A 13769-nucleotide genomic window follows, 5' to 3' on the forward strand; every position below is an offset into this window, starting at 1 on the left:
AGTCGGCGGAGAATGGAAGACGATCGAAAGAGCGAAAGAGAGACGGACAGCGGCAGACAGAGGAGATCGAAGGAGGGAATACACGGTGGGAGAAAGAGATAGAAGGAGGGAGTCGGTGCGACGTTGGTGCGAGGTGGCAGAAGAGGGGCGAGAGTAAAGCGAGAGAGAGGAACGAAACGGAACAGGGTTGTTCCAGTGTGCAGCGGGCGGGCATCGCGGCGGGGGCGCCGTTCTGCTGCTCCTGTATATCCATCCAGGGTTATATGCACCATCCACCGCATCCTAGCGACCACGACGGCGACGACGACGACGACGACGACGGCAACAGTGACGACGACGACGACGACGACGACGGCGACGGCGACGACGACGACGACGACGGCGACGACGACGACGACGACGACGACGACGACAACGACGACGACGACGACGACAGCAACGGCAACGACGACGGCGAGGACGAGGACAAGGACGAGGACGAAGACAAGGACAACGACGAGGACGACGACGCCGACGCCGCCGGGAAGCAAAAGGATATCGGTCACGTCGGATACCCGAGCCTGTTCATAGTAGCGGCGTACATCAGCATTGGTTGTAGCAGTAGTAGTAGTAATCATAGTACGCGCCGCAAACTAATTCTTCCGGTCCCCCACGTCGTGAGGATTCAGTGAAAAAGCTCGTCGGAGAGTAGTACCGAGGAAGAGTAGAAGGGAGTGCGGGAAACGAAGGGAGAGGAAATATATCTCTGGTACCGAAAAGTCTCGAGCCGTGATCGCACAGATAGGTCCATCCAGAGGGAGACATCGGCAAGGAGCCGCTCCTCATCGCCGTTTCAGCATGACCCAGCCTTAGTACGGCTCTTCTGTCGTAACACCCTCCGCGGCGCGACACGATACGACACGTAGAAGAAGGCGGTGGAGGAGCCGGAGGTGGTGCTGGCGGCGGAGGAGGAAGAGGGGGTGGAGGGGGCCAGAGAGAGGGTGGAGGACGCCGAGGAGGACGGAGAAGAAGAAGAAGAAGGTGGCGAAGGTGGAGGAGGACGGAGGCCTCGCTAACGACGGCGAACGTCCTCGAGGGTGCGAACCATCAACAACAGCACCACCACCGACGACGACGATGATCGTGACGGGCGGCGATCGGCGTACGTGTTGGAGGCGGAGACGCCGATTGATGGTGATGGCTCTGCTCTCCGCGGTTTTGGCCCTCGCGATGGGCCCCTCGTCGTCCTCGGGCCATAGACCGGCACCGAGCTATCCGATCATGTTTCACACCACCACGAGTAGCACAGCCATGCCGAGCAACGGTACTAGCGTGCAGATCTCCGACCATAACAATAACAATGCCGTGAGTTCTGAGGAGTACAATAGGACTCATGATAATGATACGGAGACCAAGAGGCCGCTCTTCCCTGAAGATCTATTCACTAATGATCAGCGGCGCCGCGGCGCCGTGATATTTCACATACTCGGTGTGGTGTATATGTTCGTCGCGCTAGCGATCGTCTGCGACGAGTTCTTCGTACCGTCACTGGACGTGATCATCGAGAAATTCGAGATCGCCGACGACGTGGCCGGTGCTACCTTCATGGCGGCCGGTGGATCGGCGCCTGAACTCTTTACATCGATCATAGGCGTATTCGTGTCTTTCGACGATGTCGGGATCGGCACTATCGTCGGCTCCGCCGTTTTCAACATCCTCTTCGTGATCGGCATGTGCGCTATATTCTCGCGTACGGTACTGTCGCTCACATGGTGGCCTCTATTTCGCGACTGTACCTTCTACAGCGCCAGTCTGATCACCCTGATCTACTTCTTCCGCGACAGTTATATTTACTGGTACGAAGCGCTCGTGCTCTTTGGATTCTATTTGGCATATGTGAGCTTCATGAAGTGGAACCAGCCGATGGAGAAATTCGCCAAAAGGGTACTTTACAGGAACAAGGTGACCCGGGTCAGGTCTACCGATCAGCTGATGCCCTCGGTATGTACGGAATGTATACGCGAGCCATACGTATCGCGATCTAGGAAAATGTCTGACCCTGTCTCTGTCTACTTTTACACCGATCGATCAGTCTGTCTTGTTCTGCAATTTCCCTCTCGCTCTGCTCCTACGTGTATCGTCTCTTTCTATCCATTACCTTCTTTCATATAGATATATGTCACCATCGTCTCTATCGACACATATTTTCCTTTTCCATCTACCTATCCAGTCTATTTCCCTCTCTTTCTTTATCCTTTTCCCCTTTTTATACATTTCTCTTTTCTTCTTTCGTCCCCTTCAGTCCTCCTCCGATATACACATACTTGCACACCATGCGAGCTCTCTCTTTCTACGCTACTATTGTGACTTTATATTTCATGGAGGAGCATAGAGTGTCGCGTGACTTCACGTACTCGCACGACTGCTCGTAGGCGGTGTTTTGTCTCGTGAACAGACATTGTCACGTTAATTTTTTTTCTTATTATTTTTTTCAGTTTGCATTTCGCGAAATATGATTAATATGCAAATCTTGAGTGCAGGTTAAAAGATGCGACCTTGAGTAAATCGCAAAACTTTGCGATAAATGAATGAACATCTGATGTAATAATTTAGCGCCTTTCTTTTTCGTATCCTCCATTTTACAATTAATAAGTAAATCGATAGATTGAATATTTGATTTCCGAATCTATAAAGAAAATGTTAAATTATAAGATTTTTGATAGAATCATATATATAAAAGAATGCATATGTAATTATTAAACAAATTGTCTTTGCAAATTTTATAATTTGCAAATTTAATTTGACAAAAGAAATTGTCAATAGGTTGAATAAAACTGTTAGCTACAAGTGTATTTTAAACGATGTCAGTCATAGTGCAGGACACATGAAGGATTGACCCGCTTACCTCCCGCATGTAGGCCAAGGGAGAGATATCGAGATATATCGATTGCTACACCAATGTACTCTCAAAGCATTTTCTTTTTCTCACGTTACTCGTGGAATTTTATATAGGATTACGAACCGTGACTTTTCTCTTTCTTTTCTTTTTCCATTTCACACATATCCGTGACGAAGTGTCTATTATTTTTTTCAGTCTCCAAGATATAAATTATTATGACATTTACTATATAAATTATATAAATTATAATTATATACACACAATTATATACACATATATATATTATTTTTTTAAATGATAGCGACAAAAATAATTTATTTTTGTAATCAAAATATCTCGTAACTATTATATTATCAAAAAATATGTGTGCTTTGAGAACAAGATTTATTTCACGACACATTGATTTCTGTAATATTTAACGATTGCAAATAACAGCTACACGGATTTCTGAGCATGTATTATGGTGGAACATGATTGCAAGCTTTCAGCATGTTGGATTTTGGTCAGCTTTGCGCACAAATCAAGTGTTTATTCTATCTGACGGTGTTTTGTAGAAGCACGATTCATAAGCGAAGGAAGACTCGTACTCAAGGTCGTCAGAGACGTCACAAGCACTGTGAGCTTCTCTACGTTGAAGTTTCTTTGACCTGTCGCGAAAGAGTGCCTTACAGTGGTGTGCAAAGACAGGACAATACGCGCCCCCGGACTTTCTACGAATGTGGAAACTTTACATTATGGGAAGCTAGCTGTTGTGACAACATTCACTAGTATAACTCAGACATCAGCGCGTGACAGTAGCGAGTTTTATTGTATTTTCAGTCGCCGATAATGCTATCAGCATTGAATAGCCATGTTTAATCTGGTAAGGTTATCAGTTAAAGATGAGAGCATTAAACGTCGTCCATAATCTCCAATTGGCGTCGAAGACGTGATTACGTATCAATCGACTAGCTTCAAAGTTTGACGAATAATTCTATGTTTTCGTAATGACTCTTAGCGATCGATTCACTCGCAAAACCAAATGATTGAGAACCTTTCAGGTGAACACGCCATGGATAGAGTGCGTTTTTATGATAATCGATTTCAAATCTTACACACGATGAAATGTCGGAAGGAGAAACTGCTCGTAGAAAAGATAATTGTCGCTATAATTACAATTTCGAAGAAAGACTATCTTTAACATTTTTACTAAAAAAATGTATTAAATTTTAATATAAGAAAAATTTCGTAATATTTTTCTGAAATGTGTAATGATTTAAAAAAATATATATCTTGTAAAAAGTTTTTAAAATTTAATCTCTTTAAAGCACTAAAAACAAAGAAAGAAAGAGAGAAATTGTATCAGAGTTCACGAAAAGATTACTTGTATGAAATTAGTTCGAAATTAATTTTTTAACAATTATTACATAATATGAAAAGAGATGTCTTTACACAATACATCTCTTTTCACACAGATATCTAATAATGAAATATTACAGTATGAATATCTTTTCCCAAAATTATAGATATACATATAGTACATATAAGAATTCGAGAAAAAATAGTTTTTAAAATATTTTAAAGAATCCTCCTTTCATACACAAACATACTCGCATATACACATATACACATACACACAAATTTTAAAGTGTGTAGAACAAAAAAATGTAATTAAGATAGAAATTGTTATTCAAGAGATTATTACTCTGATAATCGTGCGTTCACGGAATCTTGCATATATTATATACACATAGACACATATAATGTATATAAAAAAATGTTCTCAATTAAAAAATGTGAGTGAAATCAAACAGATCACGTTTTATACTATGCTCAGTTCTTATATTTCAATTATTAAAACACGCATTTATGAATATATGATGTACAGAATATATCCATAAATTTTATTGGCGCCAAGGTATTCTTTTTTTTAATTTACAGCACATAATGATAATGGAGCAGTTTTGAGATAATAAATAATGAAATAGCTTTAAAATATCCGAAGTATTAAAAAATACTGGGAGAAGATACGTAATTCAGAAATACTCAATCCGCTTCTTCGAAGTTGAGACGCGGCATTTGTTTCGCCATTATTCATTTCCCTCCGGTGTCGTTTACGTCACGACATTCAGGAAGGCTTAACTGAAATTTATCTTTTATTTTTACAAAGCGATGATCATTTGTCAATGAAAAGTAAGAATACAAAAGTTCGGTGAAAGCAATATTGACGCGATATCGATTGGCAGAATTGTTCAATTCGCAGACTCGTACTACTTTTACTTTTGTCGCTAATATTTCAAAGTACGGAAATGCTTTTCTGTCAATCACGTGGAATGCCGAGAATGTGAAAAATATTTCTCTTGCTGGCGTTGATTACTAGAAGGTGATTATGAGAAGGCAACAGCTCCGATATAACTATAATTGCAGCTGACTGACAAATGATTGAACGATTTCTGAAATTGCATGTGTTTGATTAAATTTATTAGAGACGCGTTATTTAGATCATTTCTGTAAACAATTACAGTATGTAGAATATTGCAAATTAATCTCACTAATATTAATAATATTAATAATTTTACTTCATAGCACATTTTCGTATAAATTACCTTCAAATACATTATAATTAAACGATAGTATCACAGGATTATTGCATTATAGATATTTATATACATGAATTTTAAAATTCTATGACTTAAACGAGTGGATCAATTAATAATAACAGATATGATACCGTTACACACAGGTAATCACTGTTTCTCATTTTATACGCATATTACGGTTAATATGGCGCTTAATACCTCGCGTGCAAAGTGTTACTATCAGTCGATGCGCTTAAAAGTTTCTTTTCTACCGCGCGTACGATGAACGTGCGTCCGAGATTATAATTAGACGTTGATATCGTTGCGTCTATTAATATCAAGTGTATTCAACTAATTTTGCGTGTAATATAGTGTTGTGATGATCGAGATTATGTGCTAGAAATGATATCTGCTATCATTCGTACAATCACAAAATATACGGAATAACAGTATATTTGTAGTAATATAAATTATCTTAATGCTAATGAAGATAGTAACTGTTACATATTCCTATATGCGCGTAATCATTTCTATGAAATTGATATAACATCATTGATATTAATGTAACTTTGACTCATCTTAGGGAAAAATTCCAGCGCGACGTATCTCGCATTGGTTTTATTAAAATAGATATCATCCAACCGAGAGAGAGAGAGAGAGAGAGAGAGAGAGAGAGAGAGAGAGAGAGAGAGAGAGAGAGAGAGACGAGCATGAATTTATACACGCGGCATCGCGTATACCAATTGAACTTTTAAATTGGTCGTTATTAGCCTTATTGTTCTTTCCGCAGAATAATGTCGCGTGCAAGCCTCGTGCGAAATATGCAAGAGGCGGCGGTTGGCAATAGAATGATTAAAGGCTTAATTAATACGGTCGCCACGGGGCTGATACATTCGCGAGAGGTAGGGGATGGTATTTTAAATTCCACGAAAGATTTATAGGAACGCCAAGTCCGATAATTTCGCTGGATGAACGCTTGTCGCGACGACGGTTCTCGTTACCGGTGATTTCTCACGCCTCCTTTTGCCGGAGCTTTCAAAGAAGGTCTGCACCGGTCTTTAGTTTTTGGCTTTCGGAATCTCACCCCGAGGAGTTACGGCATTGCAGTGTGCGCCGTGGCCCTCTCCACCCATCGTCGAATCGATTCGACAGAGGCTCTTCCACACGCTTCCAGTCTCGGCGAACGCCCGACCGCGTGCAACCGTCGACGTTTCAGTCCGCTTCGCTCGTTCCTTTCGCCGAGTTATAAAGACCGATGGGACGTATATACACGCGGGGGAGCATTATATAATGCGCCGATGTACACGGGAGGGATGGACGGGAAAAAAGAATTTACAGGCGAGATAGCACGAATTTAGTCATCAGCTTGAGCGGAACCCTCGGATGTTCTACGGTTCGTGTCTGAAACGCGAGCTCGTTAATCGTTATTAAATTTTGGCTTAGACGTACGCTAGACGTTGTAAACATGTCTGTTTTAACATTTATTAGATGCATTTTCACAGAGCATTGTTAAAAGGAATGTATTTATACACACGCGCGCACATATATACACACACACGTGTGTGTGTGTGTGTGTGTGTGTGTATGTGCGCGCGTGTGTATAAATACATTCCTTTATATCTCGTAACATTACACTGAATATATATGAAATATCGAAAAAGATAACTGACGTTTAGCATGTTTCCTAGGTGTTAAAAAATAAATAAGAATGATATTTAACGCAGTTAAAGAAAAAGGAGAATTATTGTGAATAATATTCCAACAATTTTTAACGCTTTGTATAAAAAATGTTTATAAATTATAATAGATTCAGATTAATAGCTTTAAGAAATTGTTTATCTTAACCGGTATCTTTTATCCTCTCCACAGTATTTAAAATTTTGTTTACCATACAACATGAAAGAGTCTTTTATAGAAGAGATAAAAGATAAAAGATTTTATTTTATCCAATTTATATCAATATTCAGTTTCTTTAATTATATAATATAATTAATATGAAATATTTTATAAATTATTCTAAATTTTATAAAAACTATCCGTGTAATTCTTTTGAAATATTGAAGTAATCCTACCCGAATAATTCGCCCGTTGTTTAATTTAATTAAAGACATTTTATGATATAAAGTATAATTTTTCGACATTTCTGGAATGTGAACAGTGTGTACTCATGCACGTTAAATCACACGCTCCTTTTGTTTAATCGTTCATCGCACCGTAACGGATTATGAGTTTGTAAATATAGTAAATGAGCACATCGATCTAATTATTAACACGTTATGCGCGCGCAACTAAGCATGGCTTTTTTTACAGCCGCTATCTCTGCTTTTCTCTCGTTGTAATAATTTATACAATGGATAACCGTAACTACTTTCGATACAATTAATTATTTACATACGTATATTTAACACGGACATTTATCCCAACAATAGATTCCTACATTTGATCGACAAAAATTTTTTTAATATACATCTGTACAATTCTAAATATACATAAATACAATATTAAAATATTAATACTACTGACGTGTTGATCGTCCTGCATCTTTGTCATGTATGTATACATATATACATATGGCGCATAATAATTAATAACTATAACTATTGGTTTTTTGTATAATAAAACCTCGACCCACTTTTCTGCCGAACACTGAGTATGTATCTCCTTTGTGTATTGCACATCGAGCATATATTTCTTTAATCTTTTTTTAGAACAATGCCATTCTCATCTTGTTTCAAAGATCTCACTAAAATATCGCGTACATAGTTACTATACCTTATCATTAAAAATAATCTGTTTTTCGTCAAATCTAGAAAGAGAAATATTCAAATATTACTCGAAATATTTAAATATTACTCGAAATTAAATATTACAAATTATTCTATGATTATCTTAGTAATCATACATAACAACATTAATTGTAAAATTAATATAGACATTAATTATAAAATGAATATTTATTAGTTCGAGGCACGTAATGATAAGTTAGAAAATTTGAAATTTTTCTAAACTAACATTTTGTGAATGAAGACACCTCCGAAATTCTCTCTATTCATAAAAGATTCTCATAGTAATGGAAACAGAATACTCCAAAGTATGGAATTATTGTCGAAATATCGCGGCTCTCCATTCTCTCGATGACTTTTGACGCAGAAAAATTTTTGACATGACACGACGAGAGCTTTTACGAAATATGGAAATCGAGGATGCGCGGCCTTGTCGAGCAAATTGAACAATAATTCGTAGATTCGTCAGCCCGCTGGGTCAACTGTAATAGCATTGGAATAAGTGTCGCACTAAGTGGAACGTGGTTATAGCGAAATAATGACACGATCGTTACAAAAGTTTCGAATTTTCGGCTCAATTAGGAGTATTAATACTTGAAAGTACTTGAACTTTCACGAATACGGACAGCTGAAAGCTCATTCTCTTCCGATTCTTAATATTTAAACGTATTTGAACATATTTAAACGCTCATCTACATCAGTTTAGACATTTGCTTGGCTTTATACTTTAAGAGCAAAATCACAACGAGTTAATTTCATTACTGATTTCAAAAGCTTGTATATAATGCCGATCGTTTAATTGCGATAGGTTCGTGTGTCGCAATATTATCATTAAACTTTATTGGATCTGTAAGAAAAATACCGAAGGTACTGCGCAGGTAGTACTTGAAAGCCGTATATTAAATCATAATAAAACTTGGAAGTATTCTATCAAATAAATCATAGTAGAATATAAAAGTTCATGCAATAATCGGATTGCTGGGACATACAATATATCATCTAACGTCACTCGTAATATCCATGTTATTTAATAACATCGATTAAAATGCATGCGATCATCGCGTTCTTGAGCACTTTACAAATGGAAACATCTTCTCTCTTAACACTCGTACTGAACTGCATTCGAAATGTTATTATGTTATTCCGCGTGGAATACGTCGGCCTGATCGATGTGCTCGCGATCAACCTTAATAATTACTTACCTTTATAATTACTATCGTAAATCTTCCGTCATAATCTGCTCCTTTGTCTTGGAAAACGAAGAAGAGGAAGGAGGAAGCATTCGTACCGCATAGTCGAGAATTAGATCGCTTTTGAAGGATCTAATTTAGAAGGATAAAAGCCTTGAAGCGAGAGAAGTAAGATGATGGACATTGAAAAGTGTAATCGTATAGAAGCGTGCTGAATTAAATTGTATGTAAGTCTGCAAACATGGTTCAACTGGATCACCGGTAATTGTTAGAGCTCGAGTCGCGCTTGGAACGCAATTTTACCGGCCGCAAAGTGATGGTTCTACTTCCGAAGTGACACATATAGCACTTCCGTGAGGCCCGATATAGGTCAACATTATTCTCACACCTTCTCTTACTCTTAAACATAGAGGAATTTTGCGCGCAATGCGTTTAATCGCTGTAATCTTTTAATGAAAAGGAATTTCATAAGGTTAATATCTTATTAAGAACTTATACATTATTCTCGTGTACGAAACGCATTCGTAAAATGTTAAAATGTACAATATATAGAAAATCCCCGCATTTTTAATATTCTAAATATTTTCATCATCGTATCTCGCTTGTCGTGTATTTCACTCTTTTTCTTTCCTTCAGAAAATATAAAATTATATTAGAAGATAAATCACATAAATTATTAGTATAAAATAAGAATTTTAATTCAATTATTCCCACAATCAGATTTTTAGAAGCGAGTAAGAAAGTAGATCCATCGTTTCTTCATGAATTTGCATTTTGTTCATACGCTTTGACGTTGGTTGTAGAGAAATTAAGCTTGTAACACAATACATCTCGTACTTGGTTCATACTAAAGCTTCAAGATGACACATTAATCTTAGCATGCAGTCTCTATGAATGCCACCTTTATTTAATTAAGGAGGTTCCAAACACCATTTTAGCTTTTACTTTGTCGATTTTATGTAGTCATCCAGCGTAAGATATATTAAGTAAAATGCCTAATAATCGCTTGCCGCACTTAGGACGAATCATATTATGTAAACGTGATTCGATTAATCGCTGATTTTCTTCACGTGATATCGCGAGAGAGAAATTCTGATCGAGGACGTGACTAAAGGATTTTATTGCTTCCTCGTAATCTATCGTTCGGTACGATTGCCTGTTCTTCGTATTTTTCACGTTGATGACCATATCGATTCCACGTAGGGATTCCAATCCGATCGTTTATTTCATTCGAGATTATCCTCAAGATCGGCGCTTAGAAAAGACCGAGAATTAATCAAAAATGAATTTATACGCGTAATAATTTCCCTTTTTTTTTTGAAAAGAAATATAATTTTACCGGCCAAACATGATGATAAAAAATTGTTTAGAATACGTTCGTTTCATGAAATATATAAATATTTGTCTATCATATTTTCTACATTTATCCCTTTATTATATTTTTTTCACCTGACTATCTCTCTTTACTCTCAGTTTATTACAGAGTAACTCATCGATTTTATCATTGTGAAATATTATAATATGCTTTAGTATTTTTTTGTAACCGGTTACTTCAGACTATATTGTAAACAAGTCTCATTTTGCGCGTTAACGTCAATATCGCAACAACGTTTCCTCTTTCTTCCCTATTAAATTGTTAAATCTTCGTTACTAGTGATAAATAATAAAAAGATTTATCAATGTACAATACGATTATTAGTAACATTATTATACCAGAAAAAAGAGCAAAATTCGATATAGTTATTACTTCTTATAAAAGCCAGTTTAACGTTTATTTCTCCTTTCTCACAGACGTTATGATTAATCACATTAATTATGAAACGTTTACAGTTATCTATTATTTTAATTCTCATGAATACTAATTAAATTTTGCCAAGAAGCCTTCATTATTTTATTGCATTGCATGTGTTGCGACAATTCAAAATTTATGATATTCCCTAACTCGATAATCTTTGAAATGTTTTTCACATATTTTCAAATCAAATATTTAAAATATAAGAAAATAATATTTTATTGCTAAAGCACTCAATATTAATATTGATAATATTATTATTACGTTTTAATTTTAATAGCAGCATAATAGAGAAAAGCATGAAAACTGTATATCAGGAATAATCATTTTATCGTAATGGAATTTATACATAAAAATCGAAGCGTACTTTTCGACAACGAACATAATAAGTTTGTAATAGGATTACATCCAATTAGAAATAAATGTCAATATAGAATGTTAATTCATTCGCAAGCAGATACTTTGCGTCGCTTAGTGTCAAGCGATATTATTTTATTCTTGTGATGTGACATTCATTGTTTACTAACTTCTCCTCCTAAACTCCTTCACTCTTCTAAAAGTGACAATAAATTGCCACGAGGCTATTACGCGTTTGCGACTACGTGAAATTCATTTCTCAAGACAAGTGGTTTAATTAAATGTCAATCCAATGTTTTCTACATCGTTTGACATCGGTCGACATCACTTTGCGTCGCGAGTTCTAACTCTAACGACGTGCTTCGGATCGAAGTGCGTTATATTTGTTTTTACATTTTTCAAATCATCGTACATCTCTTTATATCACATGCATGTCACATCTCGCGATGCTTTCCCATTCTATTGCCGCGATAAACGCTACTTTCGATTTTCTCTTTTACGCGAAGAACACTAAATCTCGAAACGAGTTACACAATGGTCTGCTTGTGACAGCATCGCTTGCGCGAACAAATATTTTTTTATGTAACTCGCAAACTGTGCACAACATACATGAACACATGATACATTCACACGGAAATAAAACGAAAAGTCGTGCGAGATACGTGATAAACAATTGGCCTACTAAAAGTTTATTATATATTACAGCTATAGTTATAATACTGAGATGGCGTTTATTTATTTTAATCACTATAGAGCTAATATTTCTCGTGCAATTTCTCTTGGTAATAAATAAATAAATATGAAAAAATTTACTAAAGATTTTTTGATGAATAGGCATGTGCTTCTGAAAAATTTCTCTATGATTTTGAAGATAGGAAATTCGATTTTTTTTTCTCTCAAAAAATTTGCGCAATCGACAGATCGAAATTCGTTTATTATTACTGTTGCTCCGCATTGTTCAAAGCTGCAACAATAATATTATACATGCGACATACATATTTTATTAAAACGAAACTTGTGCATTATGTAAGCTTGCAACGTGCAGTCGCATTCTGAGGAAAGAATTGTACTTGGAAAAATATGTAATCGAGATAGCCCAAGTCACGAATTTCTCGTTATCTCAAAAGTGTTATTATAATTTCTCGTTTGAAACTTTCCATATAATATGTAAATCATAACTTGCAAATTTGTGACTGGCTTCTACGGCTTCGCATACTTTTCTCAGTGTTATCTATGTACCAGTCGATGTGTTTAAGCTTTCGTAAGCACTGCATTATTGTTGAACTGTTTGTTACTAGTGTTCTCACGAGCTAGCTAAGAAACATTAATTGATTGTTGTTATTGTGATTGTAACTGAATGTTTCTTGCTTGCAGCACCAGAGCGCCGCCCAGGCATTGGTGAGTCGCATGTTTCTTTCTCTTCCTTCCTGTTTCCGATACTTTTTACATGCATATATTTTATACATCTTTTTACATTTCTGTCACCATTCTTATCTTAAATTGATGAAATCATTATTAACCTTTCTCGTAATATGTGTAGGTTGGAGCAGATAACTTTTAATAGTGAATATTCAATTTTGTTTGAAATAAAATAAAATAAAAATTAATTCTATGTGAGATTGCTTGAGAAATCTACGAGAAAAGGTTGATATGGATCAAAATAATATTTTGATGATATTTTTCCTAATAAATTATTATCAGCTGCATCATGTTACATGTGTAGAAAACCACAGTCTTATTCTTAAAACATGTCCTGTGTATAGCGTATATAATGTGATTTAAAAATTTTAAATATATTAAAAATATATATATAAATATTATAAGAATATAAAATTTAAACAAGATTTCGCACAAATATATGTATTTACGATTGAGTAATATTGAAATGGTTTTAACTGCAGGTATTATTGTTCCTTAGCTTACAGCGTCAAACAACATTATGTACTTTTTATGACTAATATTATGGTGTATCTTGCAAAGAGAATAGTGCTTTTGGATGATGTAAGGTAAGCTCCCAGTTGGATGAAGAAACTGAGAAGTTTAGAAATTGAACCTTTAAACTTTGCGAAAGTGCAGCAACGATTTTTATGCGATACTCGTATACCAACTTTTAACAAATTCTATCAAGATCGAGCAGAGTTTTCTAAATTCGTTCTTCAAAAACATTCTAAGTATCCGAAATTTGATTTATATCAATAGCTTTCACAATCC

At 36.3% G+C, this 13769-nt stretch overlaps 1 protein-coding gene across 5 annotated transcripts in view; it reads left to right on the forward strand.

Annotated features, from left to right (window-relative positions):
- The first annotated feature begins 402 nt into the window (after nucleotides 1-402).
- Nucleotides 403-13769, forward strand: part of LOC105258941 (sodium/potassium/calcium exchanger Nckx30C) — a 54985-nt gene continuing 41618 nt past the window's right edge. For 3 of the 5 annotated variants that reach the window (XM_011270533.3, XM_011270535.3, XM_011270534.3), the window contains exons 1-2: nucleotides 403-1980; nucleotides 12933-12956. In XM_011270533.3, the coding sequence (XP_011268835.1) occupies nucleotides 1117-1980; nucleotides 12933-12956 (888 nt within the window). In that variant the 5' untranslated portion in view covers nucleotides 403-1116. The remainder of the gene's footprint in view (nucleotides 1981-12932; nucleotides 12957-13769) is intronic. The other 2 variants (XM_025415351.1, XM_011270537.3) reach the window with 1 other exon arrangement.

This window comes from Camponotus floridanus, unplaced genomic scaffold, assembly GCF_003227725.1.
Source record: "Camponotus floridanus strain SB8 unplaced genomic scaffold, Cflo_v7.5 scaffold12, whole genome shotgun sequence".
NCBI classification, from domain to species: Eukaryota; Metazoa; Arthropoda; class Insecta; order Hymenoptera; family Formicidae; genus Camponotus; species Camponotus floridanus.